The sequence below is a fragment of the Panonychus citri genome, unplaced genomic scaffold (assembly GCF_014898815.1).
Source record: "Panonychus citri isolate SS breed McGregor unplaced genomic scaffold, ASM1489881v1 Contig00063, whole genome shotgun sequence".
Lineage (NCBI taxonomy): Eukaryota > Metazoa > Arthropoda > Arachnida > Trombidiformes > Tetranychidae > Panonychus > Panonychus citri.
This window is the reverse complement of record NW_026515468.1, coordinates 792078-813715: the sequence shown is the minus strand read 5'-3', so window position 1 is coordinate 813715 and position 21638 is coordinate 792078. Positions and strand designations below refer to the sequence as shown.

At 33.0% G+C, this 21638-nt stretch overlaps 3 protein-coding genes and 1 long non-coding RNA gene across 5 annotated transcripts in view; 3 read left to right on the top strand and 1 right to left on the bottom strand.

Annotated features, from left to right (window-relative positions):
• The first annotated feature begins 36 nt into the window (after positions 1-36).
• On the top strand, positions 37-3585 carry LOC128385991 (hypoxia up-regulated protein 1-like). The gene is made up of 3 exons (XM_053344940.1): positions 37-261; positions 423-598; positions 708-3585. The coding sequence occupies exons 1-3, from the start codon at positions 204-206 to the stop codon at positions 2919-2921; spliced, it is 2448 nt and encodes an 815-aa protein (XP_053200915.1). The 5' UTR covers positions 37-203; the 3' UTR covers positions 2922-3585.
• Positions 3586-4185: 600 nt separating this feature from the next.
• On the top strand, positions 4186-5218 carry LOC128385997 (uncharacterized). Its single transcript, XM_053344949.1, has 5 exons — positions 4186-4411; positions 4487-4617; positions 4689-4801; positions 4875-4973; positions 5034-5218. Exons 1-5 carry the CDS (start codon positions 4280-4282, stop codon positions 5150-5152), a joined length of 594 nt encoding a protein of 197 aa, XP_053200924.1. The 5' UTR covers positions 4186-4279; the 3' UTR covers positions 5153-5218.
• Positions 5219-11114: 5896 nt separating this feature from the next.
• LOC128385999 (uncharacterized) lies at positions 11115-12426 on the top strand. Its single transcript, XR_008324853.1, has 4 exons — positions 11115-11338; positions 11414-11726; positions 11800-11898; positions 11959-12426. It is a non-coding gene; the product is annotated as an uncharacterized LOC128385999 (long non-coding RNA).
• LOC128385989 (uncharacterized protein DDB_G0283357-like) overlaps positions 12208-21638 on the bottom strand; it is a 50637-nt gene continuing 41206 nt past the window's right edge. Inside the window, exons 4-5 of one of the 2 annotated variants that reach the window (XM_053344937.1) lie at positions 15814-19102; positions 12208-15612 (exon numbers count right to left, since the gene is read on the bottom strand). In XM_053344937.1, the coding sequence (XP_053200912.1) occupies positions 14666-15612; positions 15814-19102 (4236 nt within the window). In that variant the 3' untranslated portion in view covers positions 12208-14665. Of the gene's footprint in view, positions 19103-21638 lie in introns of both variants that reach the window. The other variant, XM_053344936.1, reaches the window with a different exon arrangement.

Here is a 21638-nt window from a genome sequence, read left to right as displayed (position 1 = left end):
TGGTGGAGTTTCTGTCGCCGGATCTCCAACCGATCGACCAATCAGTTTATGCCAAGTCAATCTTTTCATTTAATTTCTTTCGTAATCAATTTCTTTTTTCTTAATTGTCATTCCAATTGTAAATTTATTTAATTAATTGTTTCTTTTTTTGTTCCAAATTCTAATTGTTTAAAGTGTTTAGGTTACTCTTTTTAATTATCAACATGAGGTTAATTTGTGTCTGGTCTTTACTTGTGTTGATGACATCGCTATTTTGTCAAGGTAATTTTCTTGTTTTCTAATCTTAATCCTTTTTGGATTTTTTTTTTTCATTTGTTCTCAATAGATTTCTAATTTCTTTTTTATTATCCTAATTGTTTTGTTCTCTATATCTGATCATGATTATTTTTTTTCTTAATTTATAATGTATTGCATTTTCTTAGGTTATGGCTTGACGGTGATGTCAGTAGATGTTGGCACGGAATCTTTGAAAATTTCCATTGTCTCAGCTGGTAAACCTATGGAGATTATTTTAAATACTGATTCACAAAGGAAAACACCATTGGCTGTTGGTTTCCGTGATGGTGAAAGATTATTTGGTGAAGCAGCGATGACAACTGTATGTTTTAAAGTGTTAATATGTTACCTTTACATGTCTTTGTTTAGATTAATTCTAACCGGTCATCTATTTTCCATTTTCCATTTTCTATTGTTGTTTTTTGTCTTAGGCTGTGAGATTTCCCGATAAAGTGTTTACCTATTTCTTAGATTTAATTGGTAAAAATTATGATTCACCGGCAGTCAAATTATTTAGAAATAGATTCAAGTATCACAATATTACAAAAGACGATGAAAAATCTACAATTATCTGGAATCATCCTGAAGGTATGGCCTTTACTCCAGAGGAGCTTTTGGCGATGATCATTGGCAAGGCTAAAAGTGATGCTGAAATTGCTTCTGGGGATAAACAATACATACAAGATGCTGTGATCACTGTTCCACCCTATTTTTCTCAAGCGGAACGACGATCTCTCATACGTAGCGTTCAATTGGCAGGATTAAAAGTCTTACAATTGATTAATACAAATACCGCTGTAGCTTTAAACTATGGAGCCTTTAGAAGAAAAGATTTTAATGAAAGTGCAAATCATATTCTATTCTATGAGATGGGAGCCTCATCAACTATCGCTTCTGTTGTCGCTTATCAAACAGTTAAAACGAAAGAAGCAGGTTTCGTTGAATCTAATCCACAATTAACCATAAAAGGAATTGGTTTTGATCGTAATCTAGGTGGACTTGAGATGCAAATTCGTCTAAGAGATCATCTTGCCAAACTTTTTACTCAACAAATAAACAACAAGTACGATGTTTATTCAAATAAACGATCGATGGCCAAGCTTTTTAGAGAAGCAGGTCGACTTAAGAAGGTACTTTCCGCCAATAGTGAGCACATGGCCCAAGTTGAAAATGTTCTAAATGATATTGACTTGAAAGTTCCAGTAAAACGATCTGATTTTGAAGATCTTTGTGCTGATCTTCTTAACGATCGACTTACAAAACCTGTAATCGTTGCATTGGAATCAGCTGGTTTAACTATTGACAATATCGATCAAATCATCTTATTTGGTGGTAATACTCGAGTTCCTAAAGTTCAACAAGCTCTTCTTGATTACTTTAAAATAACCGATCTTGGTAAAAGTGTTAACGCCGATGAAGCAGCAGCTCTTGGGGGAGCATATCAAGCAGCTCATTTAAGTAAAGGATTCAAAGTGAAAACATTTATCATTAAAGATTCAAATCTTTATCCCATTCAAGTTGATTTCGCAAGAGAAATTGTCGTCGATGATGGATCTAAAAAGACAAAAATAATGCAACGAACCCTTTTTACCAAGGGTAACCTTTACCCAACTAAAAAAGTGTTGGTATTTAGTCGGCATGCTGATGATTTTGAATTTTACATCAACTATGGTGATCTTAGTTTCCTTTCCCGTGAGGATATTGGTAACATTGGAGCAGTCAACATCACCAAAATATCAGTAAAAGGAGTTGATGAAGCAATTGAAAAGCATAAGAATGAAACCAAAGAGTATAAAGGTATACGAGCTCATTTCCGAATGGATGAAAGTGGAGTATTAAACTTGGAAACAGTTGAGGCCGTTTTTGAAAGGGAAATTGAGGAGATCGTTGAACCAAAAGAGGAAGAAAATGTTGTCGGTGATGCTTTTGCTAAATTTGGTAACACAATTAGTAAACTTTTCGGTGGTTCCGAGGAATCAGCACCAACATCTAGTGAAACAAAGTCTGATGAACAATCAACCGGTGAAACATCAAGTGACAAAATAAGTGATACACCAAACGCAACTGATTCATCTTCCAATGATACCGAAAGTACTGAACAAAAAGAAATTAAAAATGGTACCGAAGAAGCTTCTCCACCCAAAACCGAGATTAAGATTAAAACAATTAAGGAACCAGTGACAGTGGAAAGGATTGAACTTGATTTACAAGGACCAAATGATGACGAGGTTAATGAATCAATGAAAAAATTGCAAAAACTTTCAGCTAAAGATGAAGAGAAACAAAAGAGAGATGGATTGAAGAATAACCTTGAATCTTTCATCCTGGAAACTCGGATTCGACTCACTGAAAATGAAGCAGCTTCAACGCCCGAACAGAGAGAGAAAATGTTGAAAGCATTGGATAAAACTTCAGAATGGTTAGAATATGAATCTGATGGAGCAGATTCTAAAGCAATAGAGGGAAAATTTTTCGAATTATTAAAAGCAGCACAAGATGTTTTCGAAATTGTTAAAGAGCCCGAAGAGGAACCTACGACCACCACCACCACCACTACTACTACAACTCCTCCTCCTTCTACCACCTCTACCACAACCCCTACACCCGCTACTACCACTACGAAAATTCCTAATGAAGAGTTATAAGAGTGTTGATGATTAGTGTTGATCGTTGGTAAATATTGATAGAAATTATCATGATAATGGTTTTATCAATCGAGTAATTGAATAGCTTGTGATGGAGAAAAACAATATTTCTACCTACCTGTTGATGATTTGCAGAAAATTCAAGTAAATTTTGGCAAATTTCCATTTATTTTCATCTACTTTTGATAGATTTTCGGCAAATTCAATAAACCTTTATTGACCATCGTATGGACAATCGTCTCTTTCATCATTCTTTAAGTTTAATCTAACTTATTGGTCATTATCATTCAACTGAAAGTATACTAATGACATTATTTTTATTTTTTCTTAATTTTTTACACCGAAATGCTGAAAATATACATGGAAAGAATTGATTGGCCTTAATGGGCAAAAAGTGAAAAAAACTTACCGAAAATCTATGAAAAGTGATGATTAAACTTACTCTGTACCGAATGATCATCAACATCACAACCAAAATCAATATTATCGATTGTTGATAATGTTAATCTGTCTTTCTTTCATCATCGCCAAAGATGTCGAAATAATCATCACAATCTCTGGTCATTAAATAGCAATTGATTAGAGATGGAGATGCTTTTAAACTCTCCCGAAAAACTGTAAATAATAAAACATGAAACGAAAATAAATTATGTTTGTAACTAAATTTTCTCGTCTTCGTTGATCTTTTTCGCTTATCGCCCCGTCTTTCATTCAATTTCAACTTAATGACATAATTTTGCTAATTGTTCTCGATTAAAAATCACACTAAGATACAATCTGAAACTCTGTGATCAATTATATTAATTGTACTTTGATGGATGGAGTTTAACTGCTTAACAGAACTTAAATGAAAATTTTTCCATCAGTTTCATAAAATTCATTGATGTTAAGGAAACATAATTAATATTATCAAGAACTTGCTGGTGGCAACTATTTCAAAGAATCGATAAGATTGAGATATTGATTGATTAACTGTATCTCTAATGAATTTATCATGAATTTACGTGCGAAAGGTTTGAATTTGGACATTTAATCAGCCGGATGATCTTTTATTGTTTCATAATTTGATTATGCAACAACTATTACTGTTATGATTGAATTGTATTCGATTGAACTGAAAATCTAAAAAAAGTAACTGATTGATCGATGTTAACAATTGAACTTGATTAAGAGATCAAAGACCATTTAGAATAATAGAAACGGTTACAATTTAACTTATCAGATTATCAAACTTTTATTGATATTTTATGAATATATAAAGAATCAGTTGAAACATTAATTAATATCATTGTGAAAAAAGTATTTCATCAGTTTACTAATTGTTAAGTTAATTTCAACACTCAACAATCTAATTAAAAATGAAATCAGCTTTGTCATTCGTTGTTTGTGTTTCCCTGATTGTTGCCACTTCAGCAGCTTCAATACTCAAGGACGAAACTTGTCCAACACCAACTATTCCTAAAGGAATCAGCGATTGGGACTTTAGTTATGTAAGTATAAATAATTTGAATAAGACCCAATCCACTTACTAACTAATTAATTATGAATATTTGATGAAAAAACAGTTCACCAAAAACTGGTATGAAATCGGACGAACTCATGAAACTACCCCAAGAACCGTTTACAACACAATCTCAATTGGTCACTTGTACAAAGGAAAAGTTAGTGTTACTTTTTCAGGAGATTCTCGAGAAATGTAAGTCAATCGATAATTAACAATCGAATTGGATGATTGATAATCGTCTAATAATTTCCATTAATTAATAGAGGAACACAATCTCTTTGGGACAAATTGGTCAACTTTGTCGTCGGTAATTTTAATGGTAAATCATATTACGATCTAGAAGATGAACCTTATTCGTTCAATGTAACTACTCCAGGTAAGTCAATGATTAGAAGAAGACTAATCAACATGATCATCACCAATACTAATGTCTCTTTCACTATCAACAGAGGGTAAACAAGGTATTTTCTGGATGCCTTATTATTCAGACTCTGATCGATCAGCTGTTCTTGCAACATGTGTTCAAAATGATGATAAAACTACTGAAAGTAAGTAGATCATAAAATTCAAATAGTCGCGATACTAATTGTTATAATTAACTTTTCTAGTCAAAGCTTGGTATGTTTCAATGGAAAAACGATCGGCTTTCCCAGCAGAGGTTGTAAACTTGGTTACTGAATTAACTGGACGAAGTTTGATCAAAACTTGCCAAGGAGATTTCTGTTAATTTTTAATTAGCAAATTTTATACTCAATCTTGAAAGCATTAAAGATTATCAATTTTTTCTGAGAAATTTTTTATCAAGTAATCATTTCATTAGATTTGATCGCAATTTATTAGAACTCAATTATTAACAAAAGACTTTACAATTTACCATCTCACTAACAATCAAGGTTGATTAGTCTCCTGAGTAGTTAAAAAAGGCTTCACTGGCACAGAAATAGAAGAAAGAGAAGAAAGAGAAAAAGAAAGAGGATAAGAAAGAGAAAATGAAAAGTAAGAGAAAAGAAAGAGAAAAAGAAAGAGAACAAGAAACACGAATACACAAAAATAAATTGGACACTTTTAAGACACAATTAATGGAAAAACTTTTTTATTGGTTTCGAACTAACTTTTCGACTTGGTCGAAAAGTTTATTGACTGAGTTGGAAAACACAGTCAATTTGTTTTTTATAAAAACATTATCATCGTTTGATGATTGTGATGATGATGATGAACACATATTTTTCGAACTCTCGTCCAAAAGGACGAAGAGTTCATCAAGATCACTTTTAGAAGGCGTGAAGGTCACCAAGCTTCGAGCCTCCTCACAATAATTATCATCGAAAAGATGAACAATATCGTCATTGACGATTAATGGTGATGATGCCGTGGAAATCGGTTCAACGATTACCCCCGGAGTGGAACATTTTGGAGGATCGGGAACTTGAGGAGGAACTTGAAACAAAAAAAATACTTAACTTGATTGTTGAGAAAAAAAACAATGCGCTTGTTTCTTACATACTACACTCTGTTATACTTGTGCTGATCAAAAAATGAAAGCATGATATACCCTACCTCACTAACAAATGAATGTTGAGACTGATTTGGGTAACGTAGTATTGTACTGATCTACAAAGAGATTTTGTAGATTTTTTTCATGAAAATGATCTAACCTTACTATTGTTGGTCTACACGAATCACAAATAACCACTCATGTTGTTCTCAAATAAAAGCATGATATAGCGCCTACAGCAAGATGCATGTTTAGAGTGATAGAGTCCATAGATAGAATAATGGTGTACTTAGCACTTATGTATAGTTCGGGAAAAGAATTTGTTTTTCTTTGAGTCAATGATATTTTAACAATGTTCATATAAAAATTATGGCAACATACTTTTGGATTGTCGGGTGAGGTATTGCTGCGCAAAATCTATCTGATACTAGACACGACATTTTTCACGGCAATGAAATTACATTGTTTTGTTGGGACGCAGACGGTGATGGTTTATGTCGAATGTGAAATGAAATCTGTTGTTCCATAGTTTTTGCTCATTTGTAACCATTGTTGGTATACAAGTATACATTTAGTAAAATGAAGAAGTAATATGGCACTTTTTTATATTTTGCTCCAGATGACAACAAATAGTAACTAGTTCTACATATTCTACTCAAAATCTTTCTTTAAATATAATATAAGTATAATTTACAATGTACGACACTCACACTCGCTTCTTAACGTTTGATGCAATTAAAATTTGAATTTCGCGCTTCTGGCAGCACTGTCTCTGGGTTTTGGCCCCATCATTGCCTTGCCCACAGCCCCTTGACAACGGCCCACCTCAACTTGACAACATAACCCCACTGTTTACAACACAAAGTCATCAGTTGATCAGCGGTCATTTGCGATTTAGACACTCATCATATCATACGCACTTTCACCATCTCACATTTACTTACTTACACTTTTACATTCTCATCACTCACTCATCCTCAATCTTTATTAGGTTATTTTTTTGATTAATAGCTATGTCCAAACAGTGGCGAAAAAATAACAAAAAAAGAAGCAGCTAGATCAGCTGCAGTTGGTGCTGAAATGGCATAAGGGTATTGCTGACCCGAAGATTGCCAAGAAAGTGGCCAAAAAAGCTAGGAATGCTGCCAATAAGGCAACTAGGGGTTTGGGTGGCTCCATTAAAAAGTTTTCCGAGGTAACTACTCCTTATGATAAGGAGAAGTGCCCCGAAATAATAGAGAAGGCTAGGGAGGAGGCACGGATAGAGAAGGCAGCTGCCGTTCAGGATTTTGCTCGAGCGCAAGAGTTGGCCGTCATAGCTGACTCTATGCTCGGAAAAGTCCAAACTACTTTGCCTCCTCCTGCTGAAGAGCAGCTGCTGAAAAGGCTTTATGGCCAAAAATAGGGGGAAAAAGATTAGGTTTCCCTTCCCTGCACCCCCAAATATAATCTCTTCCCCAATTCTCTTCCTAACCTAATTCGATAACGTTAAATTATTTTGGTAATGAAAAAAACAGCATTTCAACATACGGAACCATGATCATAAAATTTGTGAAAGTTTAAATGGGTATGACACACCATATTTCGTTTTTTTTCACAAAAAGTGTTTTTGGGCATTCAGAGACGTTTTTCATGATGTACTTAATGTCAAAAATACTTTACTAATGTTAATAAGCATCGTTTAAATATATAAACTCATGCAAATATATTTTGTGACAATTTCCTATATGGGGACACCGGACCATATTTCGTTTTTTTCACAAAAAGTGGTTTTGTGGAATTGTTAGTCGTTTTATATGATGTGATTTATATGTAAAATCGTTTGCTAATGTTTCTGCGCATCATACAAACTTATAGAACAATGATCATAATCTTCCTGAAAATCTATATGGGTACACCAAACCAATTTTCGTTTTTTCCACAAAAAGACGTTTTCGCTAATGCTGGACGTTTTGTGTGATAGTATTTATGTCGAGAATCCTTTGGCAGCGTTTATACGCATCATCTAAGTTGTTAATAATCTCCAATGGTTAAGGGTTTTGTTTAAGTACCCAAAGAATGAGAAGAAGTGAAGAAAAAGAGAGACAAAGAGAAAGAGAGACAAAGATAAGACTAATAATAATATTATTAGTACCCTTTCCTCGACCGTTGTAAAGATTTAGAATTGTTAGGATAAAGGTAAGAATGAAGATAAAGATGATAAATTTTGTATAAATAGAAAGAGAAAAAGACAGAGGAAGGTAAAAGAAAATTGTTAAAGAAAAATCTTCTTTCTATTTGTCTAGTTGTAAGACAAATTTAGTTAGTTTTATGCGTGTATCATGGCATTCAGGTTTATGATGATTTGCGAATGCTTGAAGGGAGCTGAATGCTGTGTAACAGGAAGGACAGCTAATTTTGATGTTTTAAATATTATATGATTAACACCGAAAAGAAGTTTGCGCTTCTATAACGAGTGTTTCCGAAGCACTTTTGACATTTTTCATATTCGCAAATATAAAATTGTTTTCCCTCAACAGTCTCGCCTTGTATTTCAGTAATTAGTGCAAGAATTATTATTTATTTGGTAACTCTTACATGTCATTTTGATCCAAAACGATTGTGAGCTCATAATTAATGATCTGGTTGACCACCTCCACTGCAGTGGTGATGATCATCTTTACCATCGGGTCTTCGAATACGATGTTGTTTGATTTAACTGCGTTAAAGATTGGACAATTGTATAAACTTATTGTTGAAATTCTGAAATTTGCCACGGACGGTACAGCATGACGGCCTGCTTCTTGTGCTCCACTTTCAGCTTTTTCAGCTGTTAGTTGAATGATTATATGGCGCAATCAGTTTTAATTTCGTTGCTAGCTGGACACATGTATCTAGCCAATGTCCAGTGACTGATGACCAAAATTTATACAGAGCCCTAAAATCGTTGAAAATGTAACGTGCATAGATGTGAGTTAGATGTCTAGCTTCGTCCTGACCAGTTTTACCTTTTGCGACAAATTTAATCAGAATAGCGACAAACCCGATTATCATCGAAATGAGACTTGGCCCAGATATTTACCGTCGGTTGATCAACACTCGATTGCTAATTTACAATGAAAGCTTGATAAGAAAATTTTCTTTTTTTATTATTTTAAAAATTTTTAAGATTTTTCCATATTGTTTTCCGATAACCTCCTTAGAAAAGATACCACAACCAGCAAAATTCCTTAAAAAATGAAAAATGAGATTTAATATTTCTGATCTTTTGCTAAATCGATTCGTCGTTGACCATGCAGTTAATAGGTTAATTAGATAATCGCTTGTTCGAAAAATCCAGCGCCTCTGATGCGCTTCGACTCAAGAAATTACACTGAAAGAAGCGCTTTAATGGATCCAACACACCTGGGAGAAGGTCAAACAATCATCGATAATCAATTGTTTCTCTGTATGTAATTTTTAACCAACTGACTAATGCATCTACTATTAAAAACGGCAGGGCAGCGGCTCTCTTTACGGCCATTTTTACATCTCTGTCACTTGCTTTGTATCGTTGAACGAGGCCATGTTTGCCTACGTTCCGCAAAATACTTTGACTGAAGGGAAATAAGAAGCATTTTAATTGACAGAACGGAAAAATCAGGTTATGGCCTCTGGTCAGTGGTAAATTTCTTCGGCTGCCAGGTCAGATTCAGGTCAAAAAATAGATCCTGAATAGTACGAAATAATCGGGTGTAAGTCAGCATCGTAGAATCAGGTATGAGTGCGTAAACAGCGGGTATCATTATTCCGTTTCTCATTACATGGAGAGTATAGAGAGAATAGAACAACTTTGGGACACTTTTAAAAGTTCCATCCGAATAAACATGATCTGCTTCACATAAAAACTTGAGAAAAGTGTCAGTGGCAAAAACTAGAATTTTATCATCAGCACCATTGGAAACTTTGAAAAACTTTTCTGTCGAACTTGATTGAATGTTAGATGGCACATCAATCTCCCCACGAGATCGTGGTAATGGCGGAAAACGGGAAGCACAAGCACGGGGCATGGTTTTTTTAATTTGATCAAAAGTTTTCAATCCATTTGCGATTTCATCAGCAGGCAACTGAATAGATGAAAAAACTTTTTCCGTTGCATCATTATAAACTGACTTTAGGTTGCAGTATGTTGACTGAACGGCCATCGACTTAACTCCATTTTTCTGCTCGATTCCAATAATTTTGGCTATATCAGGTTCATGATTGTGATCTGATTTAGATTTTATTGTACCAAAAAGTAAATTCAAATTACCTTTACAATTTTCACTAAGACACACCCAATATGATGTATCACCTACAGATGCTATTTTCCGGAAAACATTGTGCTCGTAAATCAATAATTTACCACCTTGATTAGAAGGAACATATTTAATTAAATCACTCATTTCGGTAATTAAATAAAAAAAATACTGCAAAATTTCAAGTGATTAGTCTGAAAGTTCAGGTAAAATTGATTCTAAAAGAAATTTTCGATAAAAATAATCGTGAAAATTAAATAGATTTTTATAAGTAATTTAATTGTTAAAAACAGTTTATTAATCTAATCGATTTAAATTTTGCTCATTTACCTTTGGCCCTTTTGTCTTTTGCTTTGCTGACCTTTGCTGTTTTGCTTTTGCTATTTTGACCCTTTACCCACTTCTATCGACTACCATATAAAATTTTCGACTTTTATATTAGCCTTAGGCTTTGGTTAGTTCCTGATAACAAAAATGCTATTAAACTAAAAATATGTGACTTGTTATTTGATGGAAGCGCTCTTCATAATGTCACTCACTCGTTATTGTCACAAATTTAACAAAAAGGCACTGATTTTTGACCGACGCTCATCTTAAGATCAAATTTTTGAACATTTACAGAAAAAATATGAATCTCTATAATTGATCTTCTAATGAATTTATCAGATGAATTTACGTGCGAAAGGTTTGAATTTGGACATTTAATCAGCCGGATGATCTTTTATTGTTTCATAATTTGATTATGCAACAACTATTACTGTTATGATTGAATTGTATTCGATTGAACTGAAAATCTAAAAAAAGTAACTGATTGATCGATGTTAACAATTGAACTTGATTAAGAGATCAAAGACCATTTAGAATAATAGAAACGGTTACAATTTAACTTATCAGATTATCAAACTTTTATTGATATTTTATGAATATATAAAGAATCAGTTGAAACATTAATTAATATCATTGTGAAAAAAGTATTTCATCAGTTTACTAATTGTTAAGTTAATTTCAACACTCAACAATCTAATTAAAAATGAAATCAGCTTTGTCATTCGTTGTTTGTGTTTCCCTGATTGTTGCCACTTCAGCAGCTTCAATACTCAAGGACGAAACTTGTCCAACACCAACTATTCCTAAAGGAATCAGCGATTGGGACTTTAGTTATGTAAGTATAAATAATTTGAATAAGACCCAATCCACTTACTAACTAATTAATTATGAATATTTGATGAAAAAACAGTTCACCAAAAACTGGTATGAAATCGGACGAACTCATGAAACTACCCCAAGAACCGTTTACAACACAATCTCAATTGGTCACTTGTACAAAGGAAAAGTTAGTGTTACTTTTTCAGGAGATTCTCGAAATGTAAGTCAATCGATAATTAACAATCGAATTGGATGATTGATAATCGTCTAATAATTTCCATTAATTAATAGAGGAACACAATCTCTTTGGGACAAATTGGTCAACTTTGTCGTCGGTAATTTTAATGGTAAATCATATTACGATCTAGAAGATGAACCTTATTCGTTCAATGTAACTACTCCAGGTAAGTCAATGATTAGAAGAAGACTAATCAACATGATCATCACCAATACTAATGTCTCTTTCACTATCAACAGAGGGTAAACAAGGTATTTTCTGGATGCCTTATTATTCAGACTCTGATCGATCAGCTGTTCTTGCAACATGTGTTCAAAATGATGATAAAACTACTGAAAGTAAGTAGATCATAAAATTCAAATAGTCGCGATACTAATTGTTATAATTAACTTTTCTAGTCAAAGCTTGGTATGTTTCAATGGAAAAACGATCGGCTTTCCCAGCAGAGGTTGTAAACTTGGTTACTGAATTAACTGGACGAAGCTTAATCAAAACTTGCCAAGGAGATTTCTGTTAATTAAAACCGACCAACAATCGATTTCGTTTGTTTTAAATTAAGATACTTTTATATTAAACCTTTAGAGCATAAATTCAAAACAATTGTAAAACAATTCAGTTTAGAGAAATTGATCAGTAAATTGTTATTATAATATAAGACTGAAGAGTTTATCAGGAAACAAAAGAATTACATTTAACATAATTGAAAGGCAATGGATTAAAATCATTGGATTGGATATGAATTACAACCATTTGACAAGAGGATTTTAATTACAATTCGATCAAGTTAATTACAATTAAGCTTTTCACTCCCTTCCCTCCTCTTATATTGCCAATGGTGTTTAAAATAAAAGCTACTTTGCTGTAAATTATTAATCAATTGTTACAATGATTTAATTGTTATCATAAATTTGTCAAGTTATTACCTAGTTTTTCATGTGTTAAGTTTGTTGTCGTTTTTCATTATTAATATTTGTTTATTTGTTGATTGTTGCTTTAATTGTGTTAACAGTTTACAATTCAAGTTGATTGATTTAACCTCGATCATCAATGATGGTGATTAATTTTTTACACAATTGTTTTGTTTTTCATGATGTTTAGTTTGTTAATCAATTGATTAATTGATTAATTGTTAAATTTGTAAATCCTAAATTGTTGATTTTGGCTTAGATAAATTTAGATAACCAATTGATGAGTTTGTTTTGTTTTTATCTCTAGAGTAAAAAAATTAATTATAATTAGAGTTGATTGTGCTCTGTGAAGGGCTGTGTATGTATGATGACAATTAATTAATTAACAAAAATCAACTTTGATTAGTTTACAATTGATTTGACAATTGGAAACAATCAAAAAAAACCAACGAAACATAAATTGAAAGTAAAATCAATCAAGAAAATCTAATTGTTGATGATGGTGGTTGTTGATTGTTGGGCAGCAAAGTGAAACACAAATTGTTGATGGTAATTAAATATCAAAATAATTAATGTTTAACAATTTTCGTTAAATAATCAATCGGGTGATGGTGATTAGAAAATCCTAGGATGATGATGATAATGAAGATGATGAAGATGAGAAATTATGTTTTTCCATTTTGTTTGTTACTTGAGATCGAGTTAATTTTTTTTTCTGTGTTTGCAATATCAACCAATGGAGTTTGAATCCTTTTCTTTAATTTTTGATGGTAATTAACACATTTAAAGGGCATTTTGTTTTGTTTTAGTTTAACAATTGGTTAATTAGTTAAATTTGAAGATTAAAATTTTGTTAATCCTAATTAGAAGATAAGAGTTAGAGATATAAATGAGAAAACATTGACAACGAGATGAATACAGAGAGGGAGAGACAGAGATAGAGAGAGAAAGTGAAGAGAGAGAGAGAGATGACAAAAGATGATGATGATAATTAAGAGATGAGTTGAATGTAATTGTTTCTATGTGATTGTGATTCTTTTTTTTTGTATTGGTGGTTTAATCTTAATCCTTTAAGCTTAATCTTTATCTCACAAGTCCTTTCCTTTGTTTCCTGTTGAGAAGGCCTTACGTTGGCAAATATCACAATTATTTCACCTTTTTTTCGTGTTGTTTTTGTGTATTGGTTAATTGATTTAATTAATTAATTTTCTAAATCATAAATGGTCGTTAGTTCAATTGAAATATCCTAAAAATTGGAAAATAAAATAAGAAATAACTAAGGAAGATGAAGGAAGATGATGATGATGATGATGAAGGAGGGAGAAGATGATTTCAAGGTAGTAATAATAATAAGAAAGAGGATGATGAGGTGGTGGAGGTGGAGGTGGAGGTGAAGATGATGATGAGGATTAATCATCATCTTCCCTTACAATTGAAATTTAAATGGCTGGAGAGAGGAAAAGATTAATTTAGTTAATTTGTTTTTCTTTTCTAAGCAATTTGTTGATCAACAATCAAGTGATTAATTAATTGTTTGACTTTTCACACTTACAACATGTAATGTTGGAAATTGATTAATTTCCAAAGTTAATTTGTTTTCTTTTTACAATATTAATTAATTGATTAATTAGCTAATTTGGGCTCATCCTTTTTCTGTAAGTGTTTGGATTTAAATTGTTACTCATAAGCTTTGCCAGGTAAATGAATGAAAAATATATAAGCTTAATGATTGGGAGATATTGATAGAAATTATCATGATAATTGATTAATTGTTTTAGAAATGATGTAATTGAAATAATAACTAATAAGCATCAGTGAAGATGAGGGAAGATGATGATAAAGATGAGGATGAGGATTATGAATATAAATGATGATCTTCAATATGTTGATGGGTTTTTCTTGCTTTTGATTTGTCGCATTAATTTGATGTTTATCTTCAATTTAAATCCAATATAATAATTTAGTAATAATGAGTAATTAATTATATTGAACTTTTATCACAAAATTAGTTAATTAGTTGTTTCCTATCAACAAATCAATGACAATTAAGCTTCTTAACCATCATCTTTGTTGGTCTTGACAATTTTATCGTCGTTTCTATGTGTGTGTGTGTGATGCTGATCGGATATTGAACTTTGCTGGATCGATTTTGTTTTCTTGCGTTTTAATTGTTGTTTTTGTTAATTGTTCTTTCTAATTAGATGTCGTCATATTTAGTACTTCCATTAGCTTCTAATTCCAATTCGAGAGCAAACTTGGAGAAATCATTATCACAGTCACGAAGATCTTCCAGAGTTGTTTCCAAATCATCGCTCATCGGAGTTGGACCAGAAATCGCATCGTCAATGGCTCGACGAACCTCAAATGTATTAAGGAGACCATTTCCTGGTGAAAGTTCAGGATCATGAGGATTATGATGATGTAGATGATGATGAGAGTGATGTTGATGCCCTTGATCAGGATGATGTTGTTGCTGATGAGAATCATGATAATGATGATGACCAACATGATTAACAGTTAGCTCAATATCATCTGAGCCGATAACTGATTCACCAACTGACCATTCCTTTGATGTTAAACCAGAGACCATAACATCTTGACCATTTTCCAGAAAACCAGAATTACTTGAGGGTGAGACAGATGAATTATTGTCAACAACAAGTGATCCCAATGTTGTTTCCTCTTCGACAAGTTTCAATCTGATTGAACCAACAGAGTTTGGTGATGATATTGAATTAGCACCAGAATTGTTTCCACCGGTAACAAGATTATTATTATTTGGTGAATTGGTGTTTATATTGTTGTTATTTCTGGAACCATTGGTGATATTATTGTTATTGACATTGGACGGTGAGAATGGAGGAAATGAGAAATTGGGATTACAGAGTGGGGTTGGAGGGTGTGATTTAGATAGAGTGGAAAAATCTCGATCGGGTGGTGAATTTGGATCAGCTGGTGAGCATAAAGACGATGAGGGAGTAAAACTGTTATGATCCATCAATGGTGAGGGAACCGATGATAAACCATTGTAGAGTTTACCTAAATGCTGAATTGGAACTGAATGACATCTATTCAATAAAGGTCGACCATTGTTACCATGATGTTGTTGTTGCTGCTGTTGATCAGATGAAGTTAAAGGTGAACCTGTAAGATGATAATGATCACCATTGGATAAATTACCAGTAAGAGTTGAAATATTACTATTTTCACCTGAACCATTTTCTGAATGATGGTGATTGTTATTGTTATTATTTGAAAGTAATGATTCAATGAATGAGCTGCCTTTCAGTAGATTCTGAATCTCTTTGGAATGAGAATCATGTAGGGAAAAATTATTATTATTACCATTATTTGCAATGGTAGCATAGGGACTTGAGAAATGACGCTGACGTAAGACTGGTCCAACATGGGAACTTCCAGAATCACCATGTAATAAACTGTTACCTCCTCCAATACCACCAGCACCTAAAATACCATGACCATGATGATCACCATTCCCATGATAACCTGAAAGAAGGTATCTTGAATTATTGGTTAGCCAATCTCTTGAAGATGAAAAGCAAGAATCCATAAAAGAATCACCATTAGCTGATGATGATGAAGAGGAACCAATACCAATTGAGGCTAAATCGGATGTTGACAAGTTATCACCGGAAATAAGAACACTTGAAGGTGAGAGAGGCTCTGATTTGGGTGAAACTGGTGTACCGATACTGGAAACACCAGAGGTGGTAGTGGTTCCGGTTGTTGTACTTGATTGATTTCGAGTACGTTGCTTGGTCTCACCAAAAGCTGCATTAATACTGGCCAATGTTGCACCTTGTTGATTGTTATTAGTTGATGAAGATAAATCATTTCCATTACATGAAACAACCATGGGTGAAACTGATGAACTTCTCATTGAAAATATACCAATACCACTTCCTGTTATGGAAGAGGGTAAAGTGGTATATGGATTACCAGGACCAGATGAATGTCTCGCTCTATTAACAAGGCTTGATCTTGTATGGTGGTGATGGTGAGAGTACGAGTTGGAAATTGCTCTCATGCGTCCACTTAAAGGCACCGGAGTTGGTTGGGGTGAGATAAAGGGAGATGATGATATTGATGAAAGACCAGAATCAAGGAGGACAGGATAAGGTGTTGCTCGTGATCCAGAGTAACCACTTTGACCACTATCATGACGGGATCGAGATAAAGGTATTGGTGTACCTCGAGGTGAGACAAAGGGTGAATTTGCTGAACTTGTTGGCTGAGAAATACCAACACCAACTGACCGTTGGTCAGGGCAATAAGAGGGCGATGGAAGTTGCCCTTGAGATTGGTGTGCATTAACACTTGACCCATTAACCAGATTGTTAAGGTTTCCTACTCCTGATGAATTATTCGGGATTCCATTGGTATTCCCTTCACCATAATTAATTGCACTGTTTTCCGGGATAGTTGGTGTTATTCTTGATGAAATTGGTTGAAAATTAAATGCTTGTCGACGGGTATTCGGACTGGCTGGAACTGATGGAACCTGAGTTTGCATATTACAATAATCCATGGATGAAACCAGTAAATTAGCATCATTACCACCATCAGCATCAGAATTGTTACCAATTGAATTAGAAATGAAAACAACTGAATCAGAATCAGTTACATTTGAAATTACCATGGGACTATTACAATCGATTGATTTTTTGCCTAATGATGATTCAACTAATCCAAAAGTATTACTACTTGATCCACTAATATCTTTCTTTTCCTCTGATTTAATATCACCATTAATATTATGGAGATGATTGAGATAATGTTGCTGCTGTTGTTGTTGATGATGAATGTGCTGTTGTTGTTGTTGTTCATGATGATGATGAGTTGCCCCCTCATAACCGACAATCTGTTGCTCCATAATTTCTTGACTTCCATTATTGTTAACATTATTTGGACAATTATGATCAAGTTGATGATTATGGTGATGAGAGTGATGATTAACATTGTTACTATTAATGTGATCGGATGAAACTGCTGATGACGATGACGATAGTCCAACAGTAGTATTACTACTCTTTGAATTGGGTAAATTTTTCTCTAACAATCTTCTCAATTGTGATAAAGTGGATGGATTACAATCTTCATATGAATCCATCAGGGACGATGATGAGGCCCCATGTTGTTGATCTTGATGTTGGTTTTGTCCTGGTTGAAGTTGTTGTAGTTGTTTGTGTTGTTGTTGTTGTTGGGATGATGGTTGTTCATTTCGATCATCATTTAAAGCATCACATTCAACCTCTTGCAGTTTAATGCACATTCCTGATGTTGACGTTTTATTATTATTATTATCATTTGTTATATTCATTAATCCTAATTGTTGCTGTTGATTAAGCAAATTTTGATTATGCAGATGATGATTATCACCGTTAAGGTCATTTAATCCATTATCTGTTAATCCAGTTAACAAAATATCCTCGGTCATACTCATACTTGGTAAAGGTGATAGACTAGTTGAAGATGAATTTGTTTCATCTGATATGCGACAACCAACACCATCGGTATCACCATTTGCAAGGGTCAATATGATTCCATTGGTTAGATTACCATTAGAGTTTATGGTTGGTGTTGTTGGGGTAGTTGGGGTTGTGGTTGTAGTAGTAGTTGCAAGTAAAGTTGATGAAATGGAGGAGGAAGATACAGAGAGTCCTGAAAGGTTTGTTATACCTTCACAACCCTCCAATGAGGTTAAACGTTTCTTACAGGAAACATTATCTGAATCCCGACTTACATCACAGGAACGCTTTGTTTGAGTCTTATCCAGACTAATCCGCTCGTCTTTAATACATGGAGATGATGATGAGCATGGTGAAGATGAAGAGGAGGAAGAGGATGAAGAGGAAGAGCAAGATGAAGGTGAAGTTAATCCTCCTCCTCCACCACCACCATTAACACCACAACCAATTAATCCTAGAACTGATTCTCGACGTTTACTAAAATTAATATTTTCTTTTTTATTATTATTATTACAATTGTTATTTGTACTTTGTAAATCATTACCAGTTAATGTTACTGATGCCAGGGAATGCCTTCGAGTAACTATTAAACCTTCAACCTCATTTGATTTTAAATTATTACCATTATTATTGTTTCTGTTTTGACTTGAGTTAATAACGTTGGTAGTTTTGTTGTTAGATGTTGATGATGATGATGATGTTGATGTTGAATGCTCGTTGATTGTTGAGTAATTGAAGGTTGATTCAAGGACATTGGAGTTACTTCGATTCAAGGAAACAGGTTTGGGTTGGATCCTTTTGTACTTTTGGGTTACTGTGGATAACGATGAAGGAGATGTTAATGATATTGACTTGATTGTTGAAGATGATGTTGTTGATGATGAAGATGATGGGATAGTTGATGAGGCGATGGATGAGGATAAGGAGGAGGATGAGGAGGAGGAGGAGGAGGAGGAAGAAGAAGAGGTCGCATTGGAAGATGATAAACAGGAAACCGAAACAGACTGAGATCCACTTTTATCACCGGTTAAGATTTGAGACATCGATCGAGTTGTTGCCGATGCTAATCGGACATTATTAGGTAGAACAATAATATGATGAGAAGAAGAAGATGATGATGATGATGATGTACCACCTCTTTGTATCTGTATATCAATTGAAGAGAAATTAAAGAAACAATTAGATATTTATCTTTATGAATGAAAGGATCAAGAGGAGGAAAAGGAAATGAAAAGTTATGGAAGATTAAGAGAGGGAGAGACGAAAAGAAGAAAAATTAAACTCAATTGGAAACGAATCTCTGAAAATAACAATAAGAGTAACCAGAAAATGAGAAATAATAATAAGCAATACTATCAATAGACTAACCTATTAATTTCTGGTTAATTTAATGGGTTTATTTTGATTGATTTACTCGTTGTTACTTTTTGTTTGCCATCATGATTTAATCTGTTCTTGATTTCATAGCCAATTTTTGATTAAAAATGATGTTAATCACCATCAAAGATGAAGGCAAGGATAAAGATGAGGATGATAAGTCAACTGACAATTTAAAATTAATAGTTGTATTGGTTAACAAGGTAGAGGTTAAAAAAGGCGTTCTGTTTATGAGGTTTGTTTCATTTCTAAGCTTAATATTGAAGATGAAGATGAAGATGAAGATGGAGATGAAGATAATAGTGTTATTTGGTTGGCTTCCTTTGGTCAAGTAAAAGAAATTAAGAAACTAATATACCGATGAAAATGAAGTAACAAATCAGATTATAATTTGGTTAACTATTGATGCGTTCATTTGAAATTGAGTATTAAGTGTTTATCTAGCTGTCGATGGACAATGGTCAAGAAGTTTGATAGCTCACATGGGTATCAAGGTAAGAAAAATATTGGATAAGTAAACAAACAGCGTAACAAAAATAACATATCATCATTATCATCATTTTCTCAATGATTCAATGTAACTTCAATATAAAAATCGGATGATGATCATGATGATGATAAATCCTAGAACCAGAAGAACCAGAAAATAAAGTAACATCATCATGAGAAACACATGGCTTCAAGTTTGATAATCATTTTGATTTCTCAAGAAATCAGTCAAGATAATCATCGATACAACAATTAACGATAATTAAGTACGATGATAATTGTAACCTACAAATTGCTTTCAGATATAAACGATTCATTTGAAACCTCAAATAATCAACTGATTATCATCAATTATATTACAACAACAACAAAAACATCTACTAACAATTTACAAGGTGAATTAAATTCAACTAATGACTATAATCATGATTATGATGATAGAGATGAAAAAATATATAAACCATATCGTTAGTTGATCAAATATTAATTTGATTCAGTTGGCAAGTATTAGATTATATTGAAAAAAAAAGTTTGATCACCAAATGAAAGCATAAGTTTCCAATTGGATTGTGATAAATTTTCATGATAAATCATTGAATTGAATTATCGACAGTGAATCTTAGTCCAAGGAGAAAAAGAGTTGAGATCTCAAGTGAATTGATCAACATTGATTTAGTAATTAAGTGACATTCAGAATCAAATTGAATAGGTGGAGGTCTAAGGTGGGAAAAGGTGGACTCATGAAAAAAAAACTGTCCACTCAAAATTGGACCATGAAAATTTGGAGAAACAACTGAATCAATTATCGATAATCATTTTTTATTGATTATCATGATAATAGTTTTCTATACTTTGAAAGGATAAATTTACCCTCTTCCAATTACAATTTAAAAGATTCAAATCTCTTCATTTTTCTTTACTTTCTTTTTTCTATTACGATCTCAATGAGATAATGATCCCTCAAGTTGTCTCTCTTTCTTTTCTTTCTATTCATTTTTCTCTTTCTTTTTTGTTATTGTCTAACTTGACCATTTCCGACTTAATGTCTTTTCCTTTAAAATTAGTTTCCTTCCGTTTCTTAAGGTATAAATAGAGTAACAATTTACCTTTAATTATCATTAGTTTTGATTAATATCATCGTCATCATCAATTGATTAACTAAATTGAGTTAAATGTGTAACAAGAAGTGATTATGAATTAATCTAAGTGATCAAGTAAAATGTGTTTTCTATTTTTCTAATATTAAGATTAATAAAGTGATTAAATTCAAGTTTAAGTTAATGATATTTAAGGTACAACGACAAAAGTACAACGTTTAAAGTGAAAATTACCAAAATTCTAGATTCATTGAATTGTAACATCAAAATGTTAATAAGTGTTGATTCACAAAAAGAACCCAAATCTTGGGATTTGAAAGGCCTAAGGTGTGCGTCTAACTATCAATCTGATGTAAATCAGTTCTCGGTAACAAAACGACTCAATCAAACCTTTCAAATGGCGCAGTCGACAGGATCTGCATCTATGGACAATTGTTATTACAATTTCATGGTGATAGAAAACGACGGTGGTAAAGGTAACGGTGGGAAGATTTTGGATCTAACCACACAAGAGATGAAAAGATATTTAAGTGAGTGGAAAATCAAGATTCCTGTTTCTGATGATTGTGTGATAATAAAATTTAAAGAAGCTGCTCAAACGCAATTAAGTTTAATAAACGTGGATTTGGATCTGGATGATTTAAATCAATTAAGTGCTGATTCAATTGATGGTATTGATGTTCCTGATTGGGTTAATCAAATGAGAGAAAATTTTATT